Source organism: Candoia aspera, chromosome 1 (genome assembly GCF_035149785.1).
Source record: "Candoia aspera isolate rCanAsp1 chromosome 1, rCanAsp1.hap2, whole genome shotgun sequence".
NCBI classification, from domain to species: Eukaryota; Metazoa; Chordata; class Lepidosauria; order Squamata; family Boidae; genus Candoia; species Candoia aspera.
This window is the reverse complement of record NC_086153.1, coordinates 290,482,461-290,510,399: the sequence shown is the minus strand read 5'-3', so window position 1 is coordinate 290,510,399 and position 27,939 is coordinate 290,482,461. Positions and strand designations below refer to the sequence as shown.

General features: G+C 35.6%; 1 protein-coding gene across 1 annotated transcript; it reads right to left on the bottom strand.

Moving 5' to 3' along the window:
- Nucleotides 1-123: 123 nt before the first annotated feature.
- ARHGAP5 (Rho GTPase activating protein 5) lies at nucleotides 124-27,638 on the bottom strand. The gene is made up of 7 exons (XM_063290023.1): nucleotides 27,543-27,638; nucleotides 16,248-20,140; nucleotides 12,896-13,043; nucleotides 11,168-11,245; nucleotides 6,849-6,980; nucleotides 5,933-6,038; nucleotides 124-3,990 (listed from the first exon to the last, which is right to left on the bottom strand). The coding sequence occupies exons 2-7, from the start codon at nucleotides 19,968-19,970 to the stop codon at nucleotides 3,660-3,662; spliced, it is 4,518 nt and encodes a 1,505-aa protein (XP_063146093.1). The 5' UTR covers nucleotides 19,971-20,140; nucleotides 27,543-27,638; the 3' UTR covers nucleotides 124-3,659.
- Between the last annotated feature and the right edge of the window lie 301 nt (nucleotides 27,639-27,939).

Genomic DNA, 27,939 nt, shown 5'->3' with positions numbered 1-27,939 from the left:
TTTAATTCACTGCATTTTGTAAGCTGTGATAAGATTACATGAAAAGGAACTAAGTGTGTGTGTGTGTGTATTCATAGCTTCAGCCAATATATTGGTTACTGTAAAAAAAAAATGAAATCACAATGAAAGTGGAGGCCTGATTTATTTAACTTGTCCAATTAGTTCATTACTTTACAATTTTAGAGAAATTAAAACTAAACTCCAGTACCTCAAAAATAAAACAAGTCAATGGTAATTTCTAGTGCCCAGTAGTCAAGTAATGCAGAAAACATACATTGCAAAAATGTTGCTTTTCATTAAAGTTGTATACTTAAATTTACATTATTTCACAATTCTTAAAAGTTTGAGTGTAATGTAAAAATAATTTGTAAATCATTTAATACAAAATGCCACTCACATGTCTCCTTGGAAATAAGTGCTACAGAGTTCAATGGAACTTACTGCTATGCAGGTGGATATGACTGCTGTTTTAATGTGTTTTGCATGTAACTAAATATAAAGTGTTCTTCTATGCATTAAGCTTAGAACAGCATATTAACCACAGTTAGACATATTCCCTAGTAACTAAGTTTAGGATTGCAACCTAAGTTTACAACCCATCTTACTGATCTCGATGGATTTACATAAGGGTAACTGTGTCTAGGATTACAGCCTAGTTACATATATTTCAGTAACATACAAATGAAATGAAGGTCAGTGTGAAGGATGCATAAGTCAAATTGACAGCTATTGAGCACTGTTCACATGTTAAAAATGACTGAATTCACAATACTAATAGCTCATGGGTTGAAACTTCAGAAAAGATAGGTGGAATGAAGTACTGCATTAGTTAAAATGAGTGAGATACATTGCTATTATGTGTAGCAGTCCTGTGTAGGTCTCTTTGTTACACTATAAGAGTCTCATAAATTATTAAAAGCTAGCTAGCTTCTAAATATCTGTCTGATTTTCCTGTTTTGAATATTCAGCCACATCAATTCTGCTTAAATGGAAATGGATGTGTGTTCAAACACCCAGAGATGTGGTTAAAGCAAAAGGAAAAAATGTTGCTGTGAGTGCTCTGAAAAGGATCCTGAAGATTTTAATTTCAGTGTTAATATTACAGAAAAAAGGCAAGCGACACATTTTTTTTAAAGCTATAATGGAACTTGTAATCTAGGTAGATGATTCAGATTTAAATCACAGCGTGAATTCAAATGCTGTCTTTGCGTTATGGGGCATGCAGACACAAACATAGTTATGTCCTGCTGCACAAGGGTGCCCAAGACAACCAGGGAGCATGCCCTTAAGGACAGCTAAAAGTAGCACTGAAGCAAATTGCCTATAATAAAACAAATTCTGCAAATCTACTGGTAACGGACAATAAAATTGTATATTATTAATGAAAGGCATACTAGAATACAAAAAGACAATTCTAAACAGAAATCAAATTTCAACTCTCATTGTGCTAGACAATACTCTTTAAAGGAATAAGGCTGAAAATTTAAGCCTGTCTGCAAGAGGAATAAGTGGTTTTCCTGTACAGTTTGATGCTTTTGTCATACCATCTATAGTAGAAAAATAAATTCTTTAGCAACCTAGAAACCATTTACAAAATGTTTGCAATTTATTTTTTCTTAAAATGCCTATGTTAAACTAATGGCTATAAATAAAAGCTATTTAACAGCAGATGATGTAAAACAAATTAATGCTACTACATTTACAGGACAAATTTTATTATTGTATTTATATCCTGTGTGCTTTGAATTGGTATAGAGAATTTTGTTTTTTTGTAGAAAAGATAATTACTTGCAAGAATATAACACAAATATCAAGATAATTTATAATATACAAATACTTTAACAGCAGCCTGGGTTATGGTATCTTAATTATGATGATACTGTAAGTCATAACTCTAAGTACAATACCTAGGACATAATGAAAAAGGCAATTTTTATTTCAGAAGAGCAAAGCCCATTAAGAACCTTTAAAAAGGTTTTAAAATCAAACTCTTAAATTACCTTAGTATTCAAAAATGTTCTATTTACTAAAACTGATAGTGAACAATGAACAAAGATGACAGTAGTGATAGTAAAGTTCTCCCAACTATTTCAGATATTGCAATGATTTTTTTTTTTTTATAAAGCTTCTTTTTAAAAAAACGTATTTTGAAGATGAAAGAAAAAGGTGGTAAGGAAAACTCAGACTTGGGTGCAAACTTCATTTCTGCTTATGAAACAACTTTTAATCATTCCCTCTCTAAATATTTGTTCCAGAGGTGAGAGATGGTCTATAGGGGCATTGGAAATCTGCACAAGTTGGGACCTCTCCATTGAATCAAAACGTTTTTATGGATGGAAGGAACCCTTCCATTTGTGGGGAGAAGTCTGAACCAATTCAAATATTTTAGGCCATTCATTTTCCCCCCATAACTAGCCTTTCATCACATTTATTAACCATCAACTATTAATCGAGAATGTTTAAAAACTAAGCAGCATTCTTTAACAGAGAAATTTGTACCAATATAAAAAAGAAAAATAATTTTTAAATGGTGCAAAAGTTATTTTGAAGATATAGTACAACAGATCACAGAAAAAAAAACATGAACACAGGTATCTTTTTATATACAAATTAAGATGCTTCAGTACCCAAAGTATTTATTGCTATATATTAGCAATGCTTTTTATACCTTCAGAGGGTCACAGAAAAATAGATATAGTGTATATGTTAAATTTATGATCTAGATTGTTTGGTTTAGCAAGTTTACACTACAGCAAAGTTCTCATTTATGTATGAAAAGTTATATAGCCTTATATTAAATTGTCAAATTATTTTCTATATACTAAATGATTTCCTAGTGGGAAAAATTAAAATATAGAAAATATATTAGGCTTACAAGACCTTCAATGATCTTTCAAACATGCAGCTGTTTACAGAATTAATAGTATTATAAAAAGTTTCATTGATTAATGCAAATTAAGGGGAAAGTAGGTAATCGTAACATATTTGCACAGTGCTTAACTCACTTTTACAATAAGCATGTCCTTGGTATTGTGCTATAAGATAAAAAAAATCCTAAAGCCCTCAACAAAATATCCACAGGTTTAAGAGAAAAGTATGGGAATGTGGCATTTGTAACAGTGCAGCTTTTGTTTTTTCCAAAGTATTTTGGGATGTAGTATAAGTAGTTCATAGTTTCCAAATAAGACATGGTTGTATTTTAGGTGTAGCATACGACTAAATTGGTATGAAAATGATGGGGGGAGAGAGACAATTAAGTAACAAAAAACAGCCCTAAAGCAGGCCGCAGTATTGAATGTTCCATAAATGATTTATTTAATCATTACATTTCTATAGAAAAGTTTTATTCACAATATATTGTGACAAACTGTCACAGAAATGATAGTGATTGCGATAAATGTTCATGCAACAGCAGCTTTGCACTTTAGTTATTTCTGATTTAAAAAATTAAACCTCTCCAGTCATGCTAATCACATAATTTTGACCTGCAGTGTTATGAACAAGGTGGATAGTGCGACTACAACAAAAATGTCTTAGTTTGGATTCAAATTCTTTCATAATATGAAAGTTGTCACTGTATCTTGAAACATGCACATCTAGTTTTCCTCTGTATCCACTGCCAAGCTCTTGACAAATCATCTTCTTGTCAGTTGTTCTATTTAAATAATTCCAAGAGGATCTGCTTGCAACTGTGGTTGTATTAGCTGAGGTTGTAGAGGTGGTGGTAACTGTAGTGGTAAAATTGGATCCACCATCTGTACTGGGTTCGAACCTGGAAGCTGATGTGCTACATTGTCAGATATTTCTGAAATTTCTCCACCATAGAAGAAAAACTGGCATTGTTGAATGACTGTTTCTATTACTGATTGAAGGATTTTGGTGGTTGACAGGAACTCCCTGTTTTCAAAGTCAGGTCTCATCAAAGTAGGCCAGAAACATATAGATAAGTTATCTGCAGTCATAAGATTGGTTCTGCTCTGTTGACTAACTCTATAATATGAATAAACGTATTGAAGAGTTAATATTTGATTGATATTATACCTGAAAATATTATACACCATTACTTTTAACACATTCAGCAGCTTTTAGTCAGAAGACTGAACATTATGCCCTGAATATAACGCAAGAACAATCTAGCCTCAGACTTGTGATCATTCTCAAAGTTAAAGAAAACAGGCATAATTATCTAAGAACTCCTTAAATCTACTATTTCTCTGCATGAATAGTAAAGGCATAAAGATCTAAGGTCTATTTAAAAAGAGCAAATGGACTGTGTAAGCAGTTCATACATATGCACAAGCGCCAAACTTTTCTTCTTCAAGGAAGCAACATCTTAATCCCAAGTTGGATTCTAACATTATGACCATAACAATAACAGCCATTTAATCTATTTCACAGCCACTTTTATACATAGCTTTGTAAAAAAAAAAGTCTACACTAATAAAATGGGTTACATTCAACTGTGTGGGAACAATGTCAGAGGTAAACCCACAGATACTATGGGTGTCTCTTACCTATGGAGGTGTTTCCAAATCTGCACTGAAGGGTTTGAAGACTATCTACAGCACGCAATGATTGAGGCAGGATTACATGAGATAAAGTGACTTTGAGACAAGCAAGAAATCACCTTACTTTGATACCTCCAGTTCTAGGACACTTTACTATTCAGGATAAACATTAGGTTCCAAGTTGGTGTAATGAAAACACCAGTGCAACTTGATCTGTACTTTATGGTTTTAACAACTTGAAACCACAGCAGCAAAAAAGTGTGATCTTTGAGTCAAATGATAAAAAAAAATACAATATATGTTTTTAAGAACTTTTTTCCTGTTCTGTAGAACTAGATTTGCTGCTGTAATTCTCCTTTGTTATTTGAGTAAAATAACTGTGTATGAATTGATGACCTTTTAATTTAGGAGTGAATAATCAGAGATGTGTAGACTGGTAGAATGCTCATTTAACTATATAAAGGCAGATGCTAGATTAAATAAATTAACTCTCTGATCTACCTTCCTAAACTAGAGGGGAACAAATCTGTCCACGTTGATAATGTACACCTTTAAATACATTTTAATGTTTGCATGATTCATTTAATATGGTCTGGTTTTATGTACTTTTACATCTTTATAATTTAATTTGAATAAGATAAAACAAGTAAGTCTTTGTCTTTTCAAAATCCAGGATAAGACTATTCCTGGTGTGGAAGCTTTATTTTGGGGACTAATTACCATTACTCAGCAATTCTTAAGATTATAATCTCAAACACATCTGGGAAAGATTTCAATTTCCTAGGAAAAGATATAACCTGAATTAGCAGAAAAGGCAAAATACCTACCACACAAGCCACTTGCACAATATTAATTAGAACCCCAATACAATTCAACAGACAACATTTACAAATTCACACCAATCACATTTAAATAGAATAGAATAAAGTACAATTACAAACTGTGTATTAGCAATGTGCCAGAAGATATAAATTACAGCATTTTAAAGTCAACATGGGAATAAATTTAGACCTCTTAAATAGAAATTTCCCTAAGTAGGTGCTACTACTAAGAAGGGTATATCTCTATTGCTTATCAACTCTGTCAATCTTGGTGGTGGGTGAATGAGTAAGGGCTTCCAAAGATAATGTAAAAATTAGAAGAGATTAATGTAAATGTAGTCAGTCCTTCAAAAAAACTGTGAATTGCTACATCATTAAACCATTTCATCTAATGAGGCCTGTATGTCAATGAACAATGTCATGCCCAACTGCTACAGAAATATGGATAAGGCTTTCATAGGATCTTTCTGATTTACACATAGTTGAATGTTTAATGCAAGCATCTTCATGCATAACAGATTAAACTTGACAGGAACATATGATTAATCTTTTTGACAAATATTAATGAAGTTATTTGTAATTGATATTTGGTAAAGAAAATACCTGTTGAGATGAGTTATTACATATCTGAAAACATCATAATTCACTGGATGAAATTTCTTCACAATTTCTTTTAATTCATAGAGCCTTTCTGCCTTATCAAGAATTTCTGTAAAAATAGGATCATAAAAACAAAAATTTCAAATAATAAGCAAACAGATTAACAGCTCAGCACGGTATTTCTACTTTTGGGATCCAAGATGTGCTTGGACACTGTTATGAGGAAATGGTGACCTATGTTAAAGTAATAGACAGTAGTTACGTTTTTCTCAAATGCAGGTGGCAGTAATACAACTGACTTCTTGCCTGTTGCATGGTGAACATTTGAAGGAGTAAATCTGAAGTAAAATTTTAGAGAATTTTATATTGAATGTGAGGAAATTGCCACTTGTGCAAAAGTTTTCTGCTCTTCTGTCTCCATGAATGACAATCCTCTGGAGACTTCCACATGGTCTGTGGAAAACTTCAGAACAGAAGTGGAATCATGCTATCAATGAAGTCCATTCCATTGGTGGACAGATAAATTTGATTTCACCCCTTAAAGAGGCAGAGTTAACTAGCTTAGTTTAGTATGGTAAAAAGACAAATAATAAAACAGAATAGGGCAAGATGGTGTTTAGGCTAGCAAGGTTAGTCAGTTACTCAAAGTTTATATGTGATGCTGTGCCTGAGCCAACTGAAGCTCTCTGTGGTTACCTGGAGCGCTACCTAAATGTATAGGCACATATGAGAAGTTCTAAAATGGGAAATATATATAAAAAAAGAAAACACAAAAAATCAAGTCCAGGATCTGTGAAATCCTCAAAAGGCACCAAACAGATAGAAATGAATGATACAGAGCATAGTAGGTAAGAGATAGAAAAAGTTAACTGATTATCTATAACATGTACTCCATGAAAAGAAAAAACAAATTACTTACTTGATGCTTCAACTAATTCTGGATGCAGTGAGTAAGGAATTAAAGGATCTGGGAGATCTGCAAAGAAAGCTTTAAGAGCTCCTGCCACAGCATTTACTGTTACATCCATAGATTCCAGACTGATATTATGATCTATAAAGCAATATGAAACAGTGTGTTAGGAATGCAAAAGCTTCTACTATACATTTCTCAAAAGAATGCACTCACTGCAAATACAAAACAACCATTAATTTTCAATTTAAAGTATCTTTTTTACAAGTATGTAGCCCTTCCTGTATCTATGGATTTCATGTTTCTTATGCGAAGAATTTTGCATTGCTCTGCTAAATTTTGCTCTAAACTATCAAGATTGCTAGAGGATTAGTTATCCCACCCAACCAGAGTTAATAATTAAAATTTTAAGGAGTACAGGACCCACAACTGAATTTTGTGGCCCACTATATAATGCCTGACTCTGATTTGATGAGAAACCAGAAAACTCCGTTTAAAACCAATCTATTTATGATATGCTTTAGATCCTTTACAGGTAATAGTGTCACTCTCTAATCTGCTGCTCCCTGGAACTTACTTTCCCATTCTTTTAAAATAAGGACCTTTTCTCTTCCCCAGTCATTTGGAATTTCTTCTTTCCCCAGGATTTTTCAAATATGTTACATAAATGTTCAGACAGACCATCAGCAAGTTTCTTCGGTACCTAGGATGTAATTCATCTTGACCTTCAGATTTAGACATTCAAACTAGAAAGACATTCATCTTTTTATCAGTCTCAAGCTTCATTTCAGCCCATCTGCTCTCTACAATTGCCTAGTAGGACACTTGCATTGTTGCTGGAAAAGGTCGAACGAACTGAAGTCCTCAACTTATGACAACTGGGACTGGAACTTCCATTGCTAAGCGATGCGGTCATTATGTGAGTCGTGCCCAATTTTACGACCTTTGTTGCCATGGTTGTTAACCAAATCACTGTGGTCATTAAACGAATCCGGCATCCCCCACTGACTTTGCTTGTCAGAAGCCTTCTGGGAAGGTCAAAAATGGCAATCACGTGACCCCAGGACACTGCAATAGTTGTAAATACATGCCAGTTGCCAAGTGCCCAAATTTTGATCCTGTGATAGCGGGGAATGTAAATACAAAGATTAATTTCCTTAATTATCCACCAAAGGGTAGAGGAATGGTTAGAAGGCAAACAAAAGCCAAAGGTGTGAAACTGATTACTCGTCAGTTTTGGGCAAAAAGCAGAGTTGCGGTCCCATGATTTCCCACTTAATGACTGCTTTGCTTAGTGACCAAGTTGCCAATCCCAACTCTGGTTGCTAAATGAGGACTACCTGTATATGCATTAAAGTATCTCCCTTTTTAGGAACTCCCACCCATCTTGAGCTCTTCTCCAATTAGCTTCTCTTCCCGTGATTAAAATGATTGAGTCCTTTTTGAAAATAATAATACAACACATTCCAGCAAATTCTTAAAATACAAGACATGTTGCATCAGCCTAAAATATTCACCTTGAATAAGCCAGACACTAAACTTTAGACAATTAACAGATACAACAAATCTTGAAGCATGAAAAGAGTTTCCCAAATCAAAATGAAAATTTTGGAAAGCCAATTTATTAATCAATCCAGGAGTCCAAACTGATAGCTGACTAAATTCTATCCTTGCCACTTAGCTCTGAAACCTCTCCCAGTTTAGAAAAAATAGGCTTTTTTCTGTTTATTTTTATTAGTATTTATTAAGTTCTAATATTTAAGTAGAAATCAAATTTGGCACACAGAAAAAGGAAGTACTGGTTCCAAATAATCTGAAGCTTTGTATAAGGTCAGATGGAAAGATATGATCGCTCACCTTTTCCTAGGCTTTGTAGGGATGAAGAAATACTACTTGGAGTGGTAGCAAAAGCAGGTAAAATTACCTGCCTAACAGCTGCTGGCAAAAGGGTTAAATGAACCAGTGCAGAACAGTAAAAGAACAGTTGCTAGGCAGTGAAGCCAACCAAAATATATTCCAATATGCTAATAGCACAAGAGTAAAAAGTAAGACACACTTACTAAAAAAAAAACTTTTATAGCTGCCATATTATGAGCCACAACCCTGGCTGACTCAAAAGAAAATAGAAAGAGTAAAAAGTTAAATATCAATAAAAAGTCCTGGCGCCCCAGGACAACATCCTCCCACACATCAACTAATCTTCTTACTGGGCTCCAGCCTCATTTGAAGCCAATGCTTGTGGGAAAAGCCAGCTTTTCAAGACCCTCCAGAAGGCAAGGAGAGTAGGGGGCTTGCCAGATCTCTGGGGGAAAGACATTCTACAGGATAGGAGCAGCTACTGAGAAGGCACATTTCCTAGGTCCCATTAAATGACAACATTTAAGGTAAGGGACCTGGAGCACACCCACCCTATCTGACCTGGTGGGATGGGCAAATACCCTCCAGGAGAGGCAGTCCTGCAAATAACCTGGTCCCATAACATTTAGGGCTTTAATAATCAGTACCTTGAATTGTACCCAGAAAAAAATACTGGAAGCTAGTGCAGCTTGCACAGCAGTGTTGTAATATGGGTGAATTGTGGAGTGCCCCAAAACTGTGTGAGCTGCCGAATTCTGGAGCAGTTTCCAAATGGTCTTCAAGGGCAGCCCCATGTAAATCCAGCTGCAGTGACCAGGGCATGACTGATTGTGGCTTTCCGGTCCAGGAAAGGGTGTGATTGGTATACAATGTGCCCTGGCTGCCACCTGCTACTGTAGCAGGAACCTTGAGTCCAGGAGGACCCACAAGTTGTATACCAGCTATATTCAGGGGACTGCTACCCCAGCAAGACTCAAAGATGACACTTCACAAGACCTGGGGGGGGGGAGGCAAAACCCCAGAGCCACTTCACCTTGCTAGGGTTGAGTCGAAGCCAGTTCTTCCCCATCCAGACCTTTACAGCCTCCAGGCACTGGGTCAACACTGAGATAGTGTCACTTGACCAGTCCAGGGTGGAGATGTGTAACTCAGTACCATCAGCATACTGATAAAACTGCACCTTGTGCCACTGGATGACTCTTCCTAGCAGTCTCATATGGATATTAAAGAGGAGAGGTGAAAGACCTGATCCCCGAGGCATCCCATACTGCAGGGGCCTAGTGCTTGATCTGACCATCTCTAACACCAATTGGAACCAGACACAGAGAAAAGAGGAGAACCACAGCAAAAGAGTGCTTCCCACTCCCAACCCCTGAAGCTGGTCCAGAAGAATACCATGGTTGATGGTATCAAAAGCCACTGAGAGATCCAGGAGGGCCAGGATAGATGCACCATCCCCATCCTGAGCCCTCCACAGGACATCCACTAATGCAACCAACTCTGTCTCAGTGCTACAGACCAGAATGAACCCTGACTAAAAAGGGTCCAGATAATGCTGGCATGGGTGAGTTAAGCTGTATTCCTATGGGTTCTGAGGCTAAAACATAGTGAAAGCTCAAGGAAATGAAAGATTCTTCTGACTTCACAATGGCAGGGGGGAAAAAAAAACCCTCTTATCATCTGAAGGCTGCTACATATGTTTGGCTTTGTCTCTTTCTTCTATTGTCATAACATTGTGTTATGATTCAAGGGTAACATGAGTGAGAGGAATTTCAAATGATACACATGCGCACAGGATTCATATTAAAGTATGTTTCATATACTTAAAAAAGTTTTTGGCTTTGATCAGTTCTACTTGTTTTTGGTGTGGTTTTTCCAAATAAATCCTAGTGATTTTATTGGTTTATTCTACATTAGTTCTTCTGGGTCAGGGATTGCAACTCAAGTCTCTTGACCTACTAGTGAGCCACATGAATCTCCTTTGTAACATGAGGCCTATCACCACAGTAAAAGAAAAAAATGGTGGGCTACATTTTGCCCAATTTCAGAGATTTGGAATAGGAACATTTTACCACATGGAAGCTTTGCACTCCCACCACCATCTTTAAAAGTATCCCCAAACCCTAAATTTGAGCAGTGTAATATTTGATTATTTGGGAGGCTATAAACTGGGTGCCACAAAGAGTCTATTCTTATTATAAATGTCATTGGCTCTGAGGGACATTATGTAGAAAAAGAGGTTTTGAAATTGAGTAAAATAAATTAATATATCATACACTGGATTAAACATAACATACCAATACATACTGCTAACACATCAAATTAGAATTTAATACTCATATATATTCACATGTTATTCAATTTCTGTGATTAGCTACTATAAAGATAGCAGCTTAGAAGAGTTTTAAATAATGCACTAAAACAGCATTACATAGTTGTGACTATGTAATCACAACAAAGGTTCCCATTACCTTGGTCAAATTGTTTTTGAATGTTGTCTTGATCAGTTTTATTACCGCTAACACGATAGAGACCTTCAGTACACAGACCTTTGGGAAAAGGAAACAAACATCACAGGATGGTATTTAACTAGATACAATTAAGTCACTCACATAGTAAGGAATTCTTCCAGCAAAAACTGTATGAATATTAAATATGTCTTGACCAGTTTATAATTTATGAGGTCAGAGGACAGTGAAATGTAAAAAATATTGAATGCAATTATAGTTTAAGTTTAAAAATGTATGTGGCTACTCATAATCTATAGATATAATCTAAATAATATTGTGGCAGAAGGTAAAGGTGTCAGCCTTATTTTAACATACGATAATGTGTTTTTGGAAATGAAAGTACATTTTCTGGTCTAATTTCATAGAGTACATAAAAAACAGAACTTTGCAATCCTGCAAACTCTATCTACTTATTACAGGCAATCCTCGCTTAACTACCCTAACTGGGACTAGAATTTCCATTGCTAAGCGAAGCTGTCATTAGGTGAAACATCAAGTGACCATACCACTTAGCAACAGCAGTTCCAGTAGTCCCAGTTGTGGTTGTTAGGCAATGACCTTACCTTCTCCTGCCTTGCTGTGCTTGCTCTGCTTTAACTCCCCTAAATTGCCTATTTCCCCATCTGCCCTTTTGGCCACCTACCCCTGCTGCCTCCCATCTTCTTCCTCCCGCTGCTGAAGAGGCACACCCAGCCAAGGCAGCTGCTGGCCCTTCGCGATGCCCGCCTATCTCCTCCCATCTCTGCTCTTTTAGCCACCCTGCACTCCACTGCTGCTGCCTACCCCTGGAAAGAGAACCCCCACTATGAAGTATGAGATCCCAGGAATCTCATACTCTGCAGCACCCCCACCCATCCACCATAGTGCCTGCCCGCCCACAGTCCCCAGCATTTGCCTGTGGCTGTTGCCAGCCCCCAACACTCCCTAGCGCCCCCACCCCATCATCCCCTACGGCACCCATGCATCCATCCTGCACTCCTTGGCTGGGACTCCCACCTCTTCCTTCTTAATGACCCACATGGCCCTGGGGTTACGATGGCAGCCAAGACTGTCGTTGCTAAGCGATGCAGTCACATGACATCGTGCTTTACGACCTCATTGCTTAGCAACAGCAACTACTGGTATTTAATAATTTTAAAAAAAAGTTTTTAAAATTATTTCTACAACCTCAACAAACCTTTCATGCTATAGTACTATAGCTTTGGATAATTTTCCTCAATAAATAAATGAACAAGTATGTTTTTGACCCATTTGTTTAATTGGGTTTTCTTTATTTGATTTTAGGACTTGTGTGTGGAGAACAGATCACATTTTAGGTTAAATTTATGCTGAAATATTGAAAATGCAAAATGTTCACAAACCTTTAAACACCACTGTACATAGGCAAAAAAGGAATCTGCTTTTGTGCCTTCACTACTTCGGAACAGCCAACCAGCTAATATTTTAGAAGCAAAGCAGGATGTGGTTGCTTTGTATATGAAGAATCATGCAAAATTCTGTCTTTTGCCAGAATCAAATTACTTTCAAGTAATATTTTTCTGGCAAATACATCAATGTAAATAGTCTTTAATTTACATTATGTTTTTATTTCTTTATTAAAACAATATAAAGTTCCAAATGAAAAACAAGTAAGACTTTCAAAGTTAGCTAATAGCAGGAATAAACATTTAAGTGTAACTTGTTTCTTACCTGTATCTTCAATAAACTGCACACACTTCTCAACAAAGAGAGGGATGGGTTTTTCAGGTGTAACCAGATCCTGTAGGGGCATCCCAAAGTAATTACTTTCCCAGTTTCTACGAGTTGGTGGGTTGAACGTCTTTGTTTTCTTTTTTTGCTGCAACAAAACAGCAGCATTATCAGTTAAGAATATTAGCAATTGAAGTAAAAACTCCCTAATAACGACATAATATTAGAAAGGCAATTTTTCACATGACAATGTTAGTTTTGAAGATATTAATTTATTTCATTAATAAAAAAATAACTGATTTTTTTCACAGTGCCGAATCTTCCTGTTTTTAGGGCAGGGGTCCTCAATCTTTCTCAGAACACGTTGCAAATAATAACTACTGGTTAGTTTCTCATTCATAAAATGACTATTGTGAACAACATAACCAATTATAAAGTACCATTTACGTACTTCTCATCCTACATCTAATCCTTATTTACGCACTACATACTATCACTGCTTATGTGTGTGCTTTTGAAGGACAGGTTTATTCATTGGTTTAGAATATTTATATAGCCACCAGACTTGAGTAATTGTGACTCTGGACAACATACATCAAATACCCCTCCCCAAAAAACAATACTGTATGACAAATAAAACATTTCAAGCCTGTTCAGCTGTGAAAGATTGTGAAAGCTTATTGTAAGCCTTTGCCTTTTTGTTAAAGACAAACCAAACCTGCACAATTTGAAATTATAAAATTCATTTTGAATTAACACTCAAGCAGGAGCCAATGTGATATAATGCCTAAGGATTCAGGGAGATCCAGGTAGAAGTTCCCATACAACCATGAGCTCACTAGGTGACTTTCGACTAGTCATTGTCTCTCCACCTAACTCTAATTCTCTTTCCTAGGCTTTATCTGAAAAAAAAAAGTGACAGAAATCCCCTAAGTGAACAGCCATGCTCCCCCATGGGAAAGATAAGAAATATATGCACTGAGTAAATAATGAAAAGCCACAGAATATACAAGGAATAATGCATATATGGAACATATAAGAGGAAATTATGTTGAGGCTTCCTCACATATCAATGTTGCCTGTATTGTATTGTAGAAAATTGTATTGTAGAAAATCTCAAGTAATTTAAGATTGAGGTTGTTTTGGATTTTACTATCACCAAGGGTTTCTTCTGATGTTCTCTATGGATTTGCATAAGTATTTTTAAGTACTACAGAACCTAAAATTCAGAAAACATGCTAAACATGTGAACACATCACATTTTTTAAAAATGCAAAATAATTCAGGTGTTTTACTGATAAAATTACTACACCTGCTTCCCAAGATCTAATCATCAATAGCATTAACTCCAGTTAAAAATGTTTGGTATTCAGAACAGCAGATAATTCTTATAAAATATATCCATTCTCATTAAACCTGCTCTCATTAATATGACGTATATTCAGAGATAATACATTCTCCTTACCTTCTGATATAAAATGCTATGCTTCAACTTTCAAAATATACATGTATAAGGCATGATATATAAAAAATAGTACATTATCTCACATAGTACAAATGAAATTGTTAAAAAGTCTATTAAAAATAATGGTTATAGCAATGGTACCAACAGAAAACGGAAGGCAAACTTCCCCAGTATTACTTTGTAAAACACCAAAAACGATGAAGACTTTACCAACTAAAAACATTCTAACCAGGAATTTTCTGAAGATAAGTACTTTAATAACTGTAAGTTTACTGAACCTCTAAAAGGCTATTTGAATAAGTAGTCCTAAATTTAAATACCGTTTGTCACTTCTACAAATTAACATAAAATACTGACTCATAAGTCACATTTTATGACAATATTCAATTCTATTGAATTTTTAAAAGTTGCATTTTTGATAGTGAATGTCTTGGTAAGTTTTTTTTTAATGTGAGTTAGACAGGATTACTATTACATCTATATATTTAGTCTCACATCCCATGCAATTTGATAACAATAACTCCCCCAATGTTATTCCATTAATGTAAAGCAGGGGGAAAAAAGGTTTTTGGCCAAAGGGTGGTGATTTGGAAGCCATAAACATAACACTGTCTTCTGTCTCCTTTGCCAAGTGGCACATTTTAGTATACAAGGAAATCTTAAACATTTCCTCCCTGAGATCTTCATTATTCTTTCACCTCAACCAACAGGGAATTGTATATGTACGCATTCTATGCAATTTATCTACCACCTCAATTCTCAAGAACACTATGGGGGATAGATAACTTAAATGATGTCAATACTACCTCTCTTATTTCAACTGCATTCCTGACAACTCACATAGCTGTTGAGAAACTTAACAGCTGCTCAGTTAAGGTAAAGACAGTGCAGGGGTATGGGCCATTTTTAAGATTTAATCTTACGTAAGGTACATTTTAAAAAATGTATTAATGCTTTCCAAATACGTACTAGCAATGTCAAGCTACTTATAGTTACTGGGTTCCTAATGTCCATGAATTCTTCCTGTGCTTAAGATAAAAAAACTCTGTAAGGTATGTAAAACCTGAAAAGATAAACCCCTTGCTTTATGCAAATCCCATTCTTTTATCTCATGCTCTATCAATTTTACTTAAGGCATGGCAATTTTAAAATCTCTACAATCAAGCAAAACTCCTATAAGTACAAGCAATGCCTAGGCAATACCAGAGAATATAGTCTAGACAATTTAATGGATTTCACTTTTTAAATCATACTAAGCCATTTCTCCACAGACTAAAAAGTCCTTCTGAACAAATGTGTTTTCAAAACCAAATGCTACAGACATCTCATTAAACATGAAGAAAGCTAACTAATACCGTATTTAAGAAAATTACCATTCATCCAATTAAACACAAATTGATTTGATTTTTTTAAAAATAAAGAAATTCAACTCCCCTCATTCTTCAAAATCATAAATGTATATCTAGGTATTTTTCTTTTTTCCCATATCCTTTCTTTAAATGTTTACATCATACACATTCAGTTCAAAAAATCGGTAATTCAGATGCTGGCTTGTTAATTTCATTAACATATAAAACACTACACAATCTCCTGAACAATATCCAACAATAAAATTACAATAAGAACTTTGTACTTAATGACCATGCTTCTTTAAACAGAAGACAAAAGCAAATGATAACCTGAGTTTTGTATTCAGCACCAAGATAATGTAAATTTCAATGTAAAAAGGTAATGTAAATTCAGTGTAAAAATGTAATATAAATTCAATGTAAAAATGTAAAAAATCAAGTAGGAAACAATACCCTAATCAAAGAACTACCAAGAAGAAAACCACACCCCCACCAACACTAGCCGAATATACCAATTCAAAACATTTTTAAAACTTACTTTCTTGTCTTCTTTCACTTTCTGAGTTTTCTTCTTCATCTTCTTATCATCCAGCTCTTGATCAGATGTAATTGCAGGGTTATCAATGCCACCTTTCCATGTTTCCACAGGGGACAAAAGTGGATCTTCTTCACTGCCACGATGTCTTCCTTTTCTTTTTGTTTTAGACATTGTAAAAGCTTCATCATCACTTGCATCTGAATGTGCTCTTCTGTAGTAAGATTTGGCTTTGCTGAACAATGTTTTAGATTTATATTTATATTTTGAAGGTCGTCTTTCTCCATGGGTCTTTGAAATTCTGTCAGGAAATCCATTTTCTTCATCTCCTTGGGCATTATTTACAATAGATGAATTTCGAAATTTAATCATACGATTCTGACTATCATCTGGAATTACGTAGATATCATCAGCAACACCTCTGTGCTTAAAAACAGTGTCTACAGGTTCTGCATAATTATCAGATTGATCAAGATCATCAGATGGTGCCAGAATCATTCTAGTTTGTTTTCTAGGGTATTGTTTACCAATACCTGCCTCAATGGTTTTTAATAGATTTGGATCCAGTTTTTTCACATTTGTCTTGGGTACAATTGGTTTTGGCTTTATGGGAGGAGGCACTTTGTGGTTGCGTTCATGATCATGACAGTTAGGTGTGCTATGAATGGGGTATTCATTTCCTTCCACATCCAAACGGTATTTTGAGCGATCAGGTGTTGGGAGCAACTGTACATCATCTCCAATTGGACTATAAGGAGGTGGGGCTTCAGTATCATCTTCTGAATCTGGATAATAGTTATAAGCAAGAGAGCTTGCTCTAGGAGAATGCAAGAAAACATCTTCGCTTGTATGTGTTGTCTCTCGTGTACTATCAGAGATGTAAGAATTTTCGATCATGTTTTTCTTCTCTAAGACTTCACTAAAGAACAAGGTGAAAACCTCAGTCTGCCGATGATACTGAGATAACGAATAGAGAGCTGTAAATTTAGCAGTAATCTCAGTCGCTATATGTTCACCTTCAGTCATCAATTCTTTGATAGCCTCATTCTCAAAGAAGTCTGCCTGACTGTCAGTAACAGCTACTAATTGGACAGGAATAGTATCTTGTACTTCTGAAAGAAATGCTCGAAGCATTCCCATAGATGCTTTCCGTTTAGCAGAATAAACTAGTATATAGCCATGAACAAGTTCATCTTTTCTTACACCAATTGAAGAATGATATGATAATATTGTAATCTGTATTCGCCTCCGTTTTTCACCTATAATTTTATCCAGCATTAGGGAATTATTCTGACCAGCCTGAGCAGCACTACAGGAATGAGAATCAAGGAATGGAGAAAGAATAAGATCTACACTGAATGGATCTCCACACATAGCACACATAACAATTCTTAAGTCAGCTTCTGAAAGGTCTTTAATTGTAGGAATAGGACTAACAACATCAAAATTGTGCTTAACTGCATCTAGAACACTCCTCAATGCTTGCTTTATCTGAGCCTCATTAAATTTACGTGGATAAGTACCAGCAGGCACATCTATAAAAGGACACTGTAACTTGTTTGCTAACTGCTGCCCCTGGTGTCGCAGAATTGGTAAATTTTTGCTAATACTCTCTCGTTGATTAGCCAGTATTAAAGTAAATGGAAGGTTAGCCATGTATTTGTCTCTTCTTATCTGAGATGCTTCAGTCCTGATTTTTCCAATGGATTCACCAATAAAATTAAGTGATTCAATTGAATTAAACACACAGAAATATCCATGTGGTTTGAAGGCTGAAGTCCATAATTGGCTTAGAAGATAAGGTGACTTAGCATCAACTGGTCTGAGATCAAGTTCATATATTTTTCCATCTAAGGCATATTCATCATCAGTAGACTGTGTCCGAATCTCATTTGCCAATTCTTGTGCAAGACCATCTTTACCCAAAATGAAAACATTAACTTTATCGATGTTGGCACTATCATGATAGAAATTTGAACGACCATGGTCCAATTGCAAGAGGCTTCTAGCAAGTAACTGTTCCACTTTAATGTCCATACAGCTTTGGCCACTGAGGCATGTTTCTTTAGTGGGATGATACACAAAACCTATATGTTTAAGCAGAAGTGACTCCCTATCAGGTGCAAGTTTCTGTAAAGCTTTGTATCTAGGCTCTTCACTAAGAACTGCATGAATTTCACTCATTTTGTCAGAACTAGGTGTTGCATTCAAATCCAAGTCATAGAAGAGTTCTGAATGTTCAAAAAGCATTTCCTGAAATTCCTCTTTGGCTTTTTCGACTATTTCCCGTTGATGTCTACTATATACTTCTTTACTGTCAGCTTCTGTAATATATTTAAAAGCTTCATCTTCCATTACAAAACACATAACTTCCTCCCAGGGTTGCCCAGGAGAAATGAATTGAATTTTTTCAAGTGTTTTTTTGAATTTTTCCTTCATTTCAACTCTCCTTTTTTCTGATATTAAATGCTGCACATGATTCTGATAGACCTTTTCAGCTTCAAGCATGCTCAAAAGGTCAAATGGAATTCTCCTATCATTCACTTTGTCTATATGGTCAGTTTCATACCAGGGCATTTTTTCCAGCACCACGAAGAATAAATGGAAATCTTGTTTTTTCTCCATTAATTTCAAAGCTTCAGGCCAACTCAAATGTTCAATCTCTTCAAGGTTTGACAGAAGTGTGTTAAAAGCTCTTGGTAATGTATTAATATATTCATCTCTTCTTTTTCTTATATGCTCTTGCTTAAGCTGTTCAATGTGTTTTGAAAATGTATTTTGGGCCTTGTTTGTTCCCTCTAAATTAATGTAATCCTCATAATCTGGATGATTTTTTAGTTTGTTACTAACAGTTTTCCATGTGGCATGATAGTCTCTCACAGTCTGCACAAGTTTCTCAAACTTATCTGTTGATGTCACAACAACTTGCCTTTGTGTTTTATAGGCATCTAAATAAGGGATTATTTTAGGCTTGCCACGAGTTTTATCCATCATTTGTACCAGTGCAGCGAAACACGTCTCCACATTGACATTGAATCTCGCAGATGTTTCTACTACAAGAAGGTTCTTCTTATTTGAAGCAAATGCCTGAACCTCTCGTAAATAATGATCCACACATTCATCACATTTAGTTGCTGCTATTATTATAGGTTTTTTAGATTTTGAAAGCTGAATATAGAGATTATTTACAAATTTAAGTTGGTCATCAAACTTCCTATTGCATCCTTGACTTACATCAATACATAATAAAAATCCATCAATACTTAGCTTTCCTTCAGGCATTTGCTTTTGCTCAAAGTCTTGTTCTAATCCAAGCTGATCTGTGCAAATATACATAAGTTTTTCTGCTGACTGCAATTTGGTTGCAGCTGCACGCTTTATATAAGGTTGTAAGTTAGTACTACGATGAGGCAGAAATGTCTGATCATCAATGAACTCAGTCTGTTCAATAACATGAATTTTGCAATCTACTCCATCCTCTCCACACTGTATTACATCACCCCAATATAAAAAGTGATCATTATTAACAACACGACCACCAAAGTCAATTGTGCTAAGCACAGAGGTATGTTCAGGGTAATATTCATCTGCTTTTGAACGCACAAATCTATTGCACAAACATGACTTTCCAACTCCACAGTTTCCTTTGTCTTTTTCGGTCCCAGAAAGTCCAACCACACTAACAGCGTAGGCTGGGGGACGAGGCTCTTTGTTCTTTGCCATCATAGTGTTCTTTTCATCCTTCTGTATTCACCAACACAACTGGGTGCAATGCGCATTCTTAAAATTGACTCCACATACTAAAATTTTATCTCCAAGGTTCAAAATTATTTTCAGTTCTTGAATCTTCATGCTTGCAATAAATATGGGTGCTCCAGATCAATTGATCCATGATTCTGAAAGAAAAAAGGAAAGGCAGTATGTCAATTACAGTTATCCAAAGTTTAATTTTAAATACTAAAATAAATTCCAACAGACATACTGTAAGCACTGATACCTTTAGTTCCAATAAAAACCCATCTCATGCACAAAAGTGAAATGCAGATTCTAGGTTTAATGAAACCTGTGTTCAGAGCAAGAGAAAAAGCCATGATTGAGAAGAGAGCACCAAACGGCTTCACTAAAAGTCTCTACAGTCCATCCCCTCCTTATTCACAGATCCATTCTCATCTATCTCCCAACAGTCAGTTTTTCTCCAGGCACCAATGTCTCCACTGGCGTGACCCTGATTGCAGACAATTAGCTCAAACAACAGCAATTCGCATTCCTGCCAGCCACCTCTCCCCCCTCTTTTCTTGACACGCAGTAAATTATCATGGCAGGCACACACGATCAAATGATGCAACCATCCTTGGATTGGGGGGGGGGGGGAGCCTGACACATACCTAATACTTCTAAATAAATAACAGTTACAGTACTTTAAAGTATTCTTCAAAATTATCTGCCAGAATGCATACAGAATAATCTTCTATTATTGGCTGAACTGTATGGTTTGTATAGCTCTTTAAAGCAAACAATTAAAGTGCTCTTATTTCATTTTAATACCAAGAAGGAAATTAATACCAAATATGGATTAAAGGATCTAATTTTAAGCACAATTACTTCAGTGGAACTTGCTTCCAATTGTTACTCATTATCCAATGAGGGCAATTCTAACAAATAAATAATATATTGGACCATTGTTCTGGACTGAATTCTAAGCAAGCCCGATATTGTTTTTAAAAGAATAATTAATAGTCAACAGTGTACATATGAAACTTTTGCACTGCATGAATCCTATCTACAACAAGTAAATAATCAATATTAAACATGATAATATAACTATATATTCAACAGTTAATGAAATATTTTGATCAGAATATTAATTACAGCAATTTCAACTGACCAACATAATCACATTTAGCATTACAAACTAAATTTATTTCTCAATAAAAATGTTTTAATATTGTTGACTTCTGTCTTTCTTCAAAAGACAGAATGAGATTTCAAAAGATCACAGTATTGAGCAACTAGGTAAAAACAAATTTAAGTTTATATTTTCACATATAGGTCATAATTCACAAGCTCAGTTCATAATAGAATTCCTATTATCAGCAATCAGAAATGTTATTTCCATTTCCATAATATTCCTGGAACTGCTGTTCTGAATTTAGTTACTATAAAAGATCATCAAGTTGGTCTGTTTCAGAAGGTATTAGCAAGAACAAGCTTGTTAAATGAAATCATTCAAATAAATTACATGTACTGAAGTCACTGTGGAATTTTTCTAGCTTCTGCCAAATACTTTCAGTAAATAGCTTTAATTTAAGAAATGCTTTGTATCTTTCCTGCTCTCCTTTTCCAAAAGAAGGAATTAAACTCTCATGCTAATATTCTATGCTGAAGACTATTATAGACGATATAAAATTCACTGAAAATAAACAGAAAATCTGGATTACATTTCAGATCTATGAAAATTGTAAATAGTTGACTGGCAAATGCAAATCTGCTTTGTCAGTGAACTCTTGAAAATGGAAAAAAAAGTTAGCAGAATTCAGAATTTCTTTTATATGAGCAGGAAAAAAAAAGCTGTTTTTCTGCTCATGCAAGATGTGTTTGGAACTAATCTATGTAGCTTCAAACTTTTCAAGCTTGTATATACAGGTAGTCCTTGACTTACGACCACAACAGGGACCGGAAAGTTTGTTTTTTAGCAGTGTCGTCATTAAGTGAGGCATCACATGACCGCACCTAATTTTGCAACGTTTTTGCAGTGGCCGTTATCATGAGTTCATTAAGCGAATCGTGCAGTTTCCCATTGATTTCGTTTGTCACAAGCTGGCTGGGAAGGTCACAAATGGTGATCACATGACCCCAGGAAGCTGCAACCCTTGTAAATACACGCCAGTTGCCAAGGACCCAAAATTTGATCACATGACCACTGGGATGCTGGGATGGCCGTAACTGCGAGGACCGATCGTAAACCACATTTTTCAGCACCATCGTAACTTCGAACGGTCGGTAACAAATGGCCATAAATCGAGGACTACCTGTTTGTTGCTGCCTATGCAACAGAAAGCAGGGTTTTAACACTGAAAGCTAAACGATGGTTCAAAATTTGTCACTTATCTACCTTGAGATAGATAGATAGATAGATAGATAGATAGATAGATAGATAGATAAACTATAAACAAGGACTTAAAGCAAGTTTCTAGCTGATTTGAAGCATATTTTTCAATTCCCATCAAAATCACTATCCTAATTTTAAACTTTTTGGCTGTGTTTCTACAAGCCTGCAGGCATGAACTGAATATGTACTGCGAAATTTCTTTAGTTTTATGACAGCAACTTCCACTGTCATAAACACAGAGTAGCCTTCAATTCAGAAATTGTATTTCTTTAGAGGCTATACAGGCAATTACATTAAAAAATTAACAAAAGCAAAAGTTCACTAAGTATAGTAATAGTGTTTCATACTAAAGCACATCCACCCAAAGTATTATTTAAAACTAAAATAAATCAGGTATTAGGAAGACCTTTAATAGTACCTATGGGATGTTTCAAGTATGACTTTTTAAAACAAACAGGAATCTTAACATTTATAATGAAAAACTATACAAGCATTTTTTAAGAATGGTCATATATAATCTGCTTTCCTGCTAATTTTTTTATGACTGAATCAGATTATAAGGGGAAAGCATGCTCAAGAGCGTTTAAAAAATGGAGAAAAACATCAAGGTAGTATGTTACAGGCAAAATTAAGACATCATCTGCCCCTCCAAGCAGCCCATTTCTATCGCCACAAGCCATTAAAAGGAACATAAAATGCAAACAATGATTTTTCTATTATGTCCTATTCCCTCTACCCTATTCGCTTTTTCTTCTGTGTCATGACTTTTTACTTCTAAGCCTAAAGTCTGTCTTATTTTGTCTTTGTTATTTTATAAACCATTATTTCAAGCTGATCAGGGGGCGTGGTGGCTCAGTGGTTAAGACGCCAGGTTTGTTGACCAGAGGGTTGCAAGTTCGGCAGTTCGAGACCCAAGTGCCGTGTGGCGGAATGAGCTTCCGCACTCGCCCCAGCTCTTGCCAACCTAGCAATTCGAAAGCATGCAAATGCAAGTAGATAAATAGGTACCGCTTCAGCAGGAAGGTAACAGCATTTCCATGATTGTCATGCTGGCCACACGACGCAGAAGTATCCTTAGACAATGCTGGCTCTTTGGCCTTGGAAACAGAGATAAGCACTGCCTCCTAGTGTGTCATTAGACACAACTAAATGGGAATCTTTACCTTCAGCTTTATTTCAAGCTGAAGAGTGGAATATGAAGAGCATTTTATTTTCTTAAATTAATATTTAAAATGGGTCATCTGACATTTGCAATAATGGAGGAAGTTGGCATTTTTCTTCTGCATAATATTCCTCTTTTTAGAGAGGGGTCATCTTGAATTTGAGGCTACCTTTAAAGAAACAAAAATAAATAATGCGGTCACATTATTGCCATTTGTGTGTTTCCCAACTGCCTTGCAACAAGCAGAGTTAATGGACAATGTGGAAGTAAAGTCATGGTCAAGTGACGTTTCACTTAATGACCACAGTGACTTGCTTAACAATTGAATGAGAAGTGACATAAGTCTGTCACGGTCACGTGATTTTCTGCTTAGCAACCACGGCTCTTAGTGACAGAGTTGCTGGTCCCAATTGTAGTTGATAAGTGAGGACTACCTGTACTTTGACTTTCAAAATTCTTCTCAAGAAATGAATTATTTTAATCCAACATTCCTTTCCCCCCTTTTTAATCTAGTTAAAACCTCTTAAAGTCAATGGCTTGAAGTGGTGTAGAAGTAACATGCATAAATACATAATACTGACTTGCAATAAAATATGCATCTACTGAGAACAATTTTGTACTGAGGGAATAGATGCTAAACCATTGGTGGTGGTGGTGGTTTATGCCTTCAGGTAAGTCTTGACCCCTGGTGACTACATGGACAAGTCCATTAAGTATTCTTGGCAACATTTTTCAGGAGTGATTTGCCATTGCTTTCTTCCTAGGACTGAAAGAGAGTGACTGGCCCAAAATCATCCAGCTGGGTTTGGGTCTAAGGCAGGACTAGAACTCACAGCACTACTGATTTCTAGCCAAGTGTATTTAACTACTACACCAAACCTGATCTTTATTGTTTATTGAATAAGCCACAATTACAAAGTATAACACACTAAACATAATCAAACCAATCACATTATAGCTTAGTGCAATGTATAAACTCAATCTTTATTTATTGGGAGCATTTATATGGCCACCCAACTCAGACATGACTCTGGATGGCATACAAAAATCATCACAAAACAAATGTAAAAGAAAATAGCACATACCATTAAAAGCCAACTTAGACAATAAAATGATTAGAACAAAAATGTACTATATACTTGAGTGACCACCTTTCCCCAATCACAACTACCCATCCTATCATGTCCAGCAGAAAGGACATATTGTGGGTCCCATCTACTAAGTATTGTCATCTGAAGGGACCCAGGAGGAGAGCCTTTTCTGCCGTATCACCTACCCTCTGGAACATCATTCCCCCTGAGGTCAGACTAGCTCTGACCTTACTGGCCTTCTGGAAGGGCCTGAAGACATGGCTTTGCCATCTTGCCTGGGGATCTGGTAGTGGTGGTGTGGTTAATGGTCTTTTGATGTTATGATTTTGGTTATTCTTGTATTATTTTTTTCTGTTTTTAACAAAAAACAGAACATAAACATCTCTGAACAAAAATATGACTCTGTAAGCTGCCCAGAGTCATGTATGTGAGATGGGTGGCTATATAAATCAATAAATCAAACAAACAAACTCACCCAATTGGAAATGCTGCTCATTCTGACCCAAAAGCTCAAGGAAAGAACCAAGAGTTAACTGCCTTTCTAAAGGCCTGCTCCTTTCTAAAAGTATGTTCTAAAGCAGCCAGTCTGATAACTAAAGAAAAAACGTATTTTTGACTGTCATGCTTCTTTCCCAGTATGGGGCATAGCAATTTCTAAAGCAATTTCTCTCCCCACAGTCCTACCTCCTTTTATTAACTCTATATAACCATGATTAGCTGCTAGTCAAACCCAGTTTTAAATTTATTTCAAAATGTCGCCAACTAAATACAGTTATTTCTTAAGAAAGCACAACAATGAGGCCTAGTCTAGAGAGAGAGGGGGAAAAAACTCATGATAAAGCACAGCTTGATATCCTGTTTTATTCTAATTAACTCAAAACAGAATTACCAGTTCTTCAAGTCCATATAAAACAGGGATCTATAGTTACAGCACTTTTGATGTTTGCAGGAGAGAGAAGGAGAAGCACATGAATCTCAATTTCCTTTGGCTCATTTACAACAATTTAGTCTATGTTTTAGATGCTTCGCCACATTAGATCAGACATTTTCTAAGCATTTTGCCCTTTGTGGTTTTATCAAACATTTCCAACAAAATGCCTTTCACCCACTGCAGATCATTTAACATTATATGCACAGGCAAAAATGGGCTCAGCCAAAGTCCATATGTCTCTTCCTTTTTTCTTCCCATCATTTTGTTAGATTCCTGGTTTGTTATCAGCAAATTTTAGTTTGCTATGCAAACCAGAACCATCCAGAGTAGAGAGGGAGTGCTCTAATCAGTAGTTCACACAGTCACAATCCTGCTCATGTGCATCAATATTAAATCCTGCCTTGAAAGTATGTGCAAACCATGCCAATAATACTGGTGGCACTTTTGCAAAAAAACAAATTACATCCTGAGACTTTGAAGGTGGGGATTATAATATCCAGCCACAATGTAGAAGTTCCTCTGATCAATATGCAGTGCCATCTCTATCCAACAAATGAAGTCTGCTATGGCCACTTATGAGTTAGGATGAAAGGCTAGTAAATAACAGCATATGCAGCACAGTTCTTCATAAAGTTTAGTCCCACATGGTCTATTTTGGAAAAGTAAAAATTTCTACCACCTTCTTGGCAAATTATAGCACAACATGTTATCTAATTTCAAGCCCATTTAAAAAGACTATGAGACATGATCCTGCCTCCTCTCCCCCTCAAATTCAAAAAAATCTCTCCCCACCCCTGCAGATTGATCATTCTTCCTTATAGCAAAAATCCAGCATTTATTTTTCTCAATCCAGATTAAAAGGACCAAGTAAAAGGGAATTCAAAAGTCCTATCTTCTTCACAGGCTTTCTCATATGGATAGGGGGAGCAAGAAAGAAATTAATATTCATGCATTGTATTAAGTGATAGGTGAATCGTGATTATCAATGTATTGACTGGATTCGCATAAAAAACTAAGTCATAAACCACAGTTTCCAAACTCCAGGGATTTAATTCATATTGAATTGGGGGAGAGGGGCAGTAATAAAAATCAAATAAATAAATAAATAAATATTGCACTAAATTGTTATGTGATTTGTTACCCTTAGCATCACATTGCATAGTCCCAACTTCAGAGAATTTTTTTCCAATTGGAAAGTCAGAATGATAGTGATATAGAGAAAAAGATGTTAATCAAATAAGCTCTGAAATTATCTGCTAAAATAATCTGTATTAGAAGAAAAACTACTTCAGATTTTTCTAGCAGTCAGGCATAGCTGCTACAATATCTCCCTCACTTAGCATTCTAGCTCACTATGATCAAAGACTTTATTCCCTTACCTTTTGGGGGAAATGGGTTTGTTGAAGACTGATCATATCTATTATAGCAAGAAAAGATAGCCTTCGGTGCAAGACTCATACACATAAAGCAACATTTCACACAGCAAATAAGTACCTAGAATAGTTGAGAGAAAGAATATGTAGGAATCTGTTCCAAGAACATCAACAGGTACAGAAACAGAAATAGCCATGAAGACTGGCAAAAAGAAGCAATCAATACAACTAATAGTAAAGTTTAGTTAGAAAGTAGAGGAACATGATAGGTAGAAAGGGTCAATATGCAGTTGAGTTCTACAGTTGGACTTTTTAGTAGAAAGGAACATGAAATAGGGCATAACTACTGTATATTATTACATTAATCACGTATTTAAACAAGAATATGTTTATTACTGCCACTCAAGAGCAAATGTGATTTCCTAATCAAGCACTACATGCTTAATCAAAATCAGGGCCAAGCATCAGATTCTTGTCATATTGTATAGGAAAAATAGGTACCAAGTTTATATGTTAATTACTTCTGTAACTTATCTATACAGCCTTTTAGATGCCAAAATGCACAGTGCTGAGAAGGTAAAGCATTACTACATATCTATTAAATTTTCAAATATTCAGAAATTTCAACTTACCCTTACAGAAAAAATGCAAGGAGACTGCTGCCAAGAAGATCTCGCAAAGTACTGCAGTGTCACACATTTCAGTGATGTTCAAAATCCCTGAAAGATCTAAAAATCAAGGAGATGAGACAGTTTTAAGCATGAAGGCAAAATAATAATACAGAGAGATACAATTTTTCTTAGAACTTTCATCTAAGTCTATTTAATCCTTTTTTAAGTTTATTTTAAAATGCTACACATTACCCACTTCTATTAGTAGCTCTATGCGGCTTAGAAATTGAATTTCAATTTTATTTTTAAAGCATTTAAAAACTTCTGAAAAGTCTTTATTTTCATTAGATTTGTCACAAATAAACAAAAGAATACAATATTTCAGTTATTTCTAGATTGATATTATATGAATCTGTAC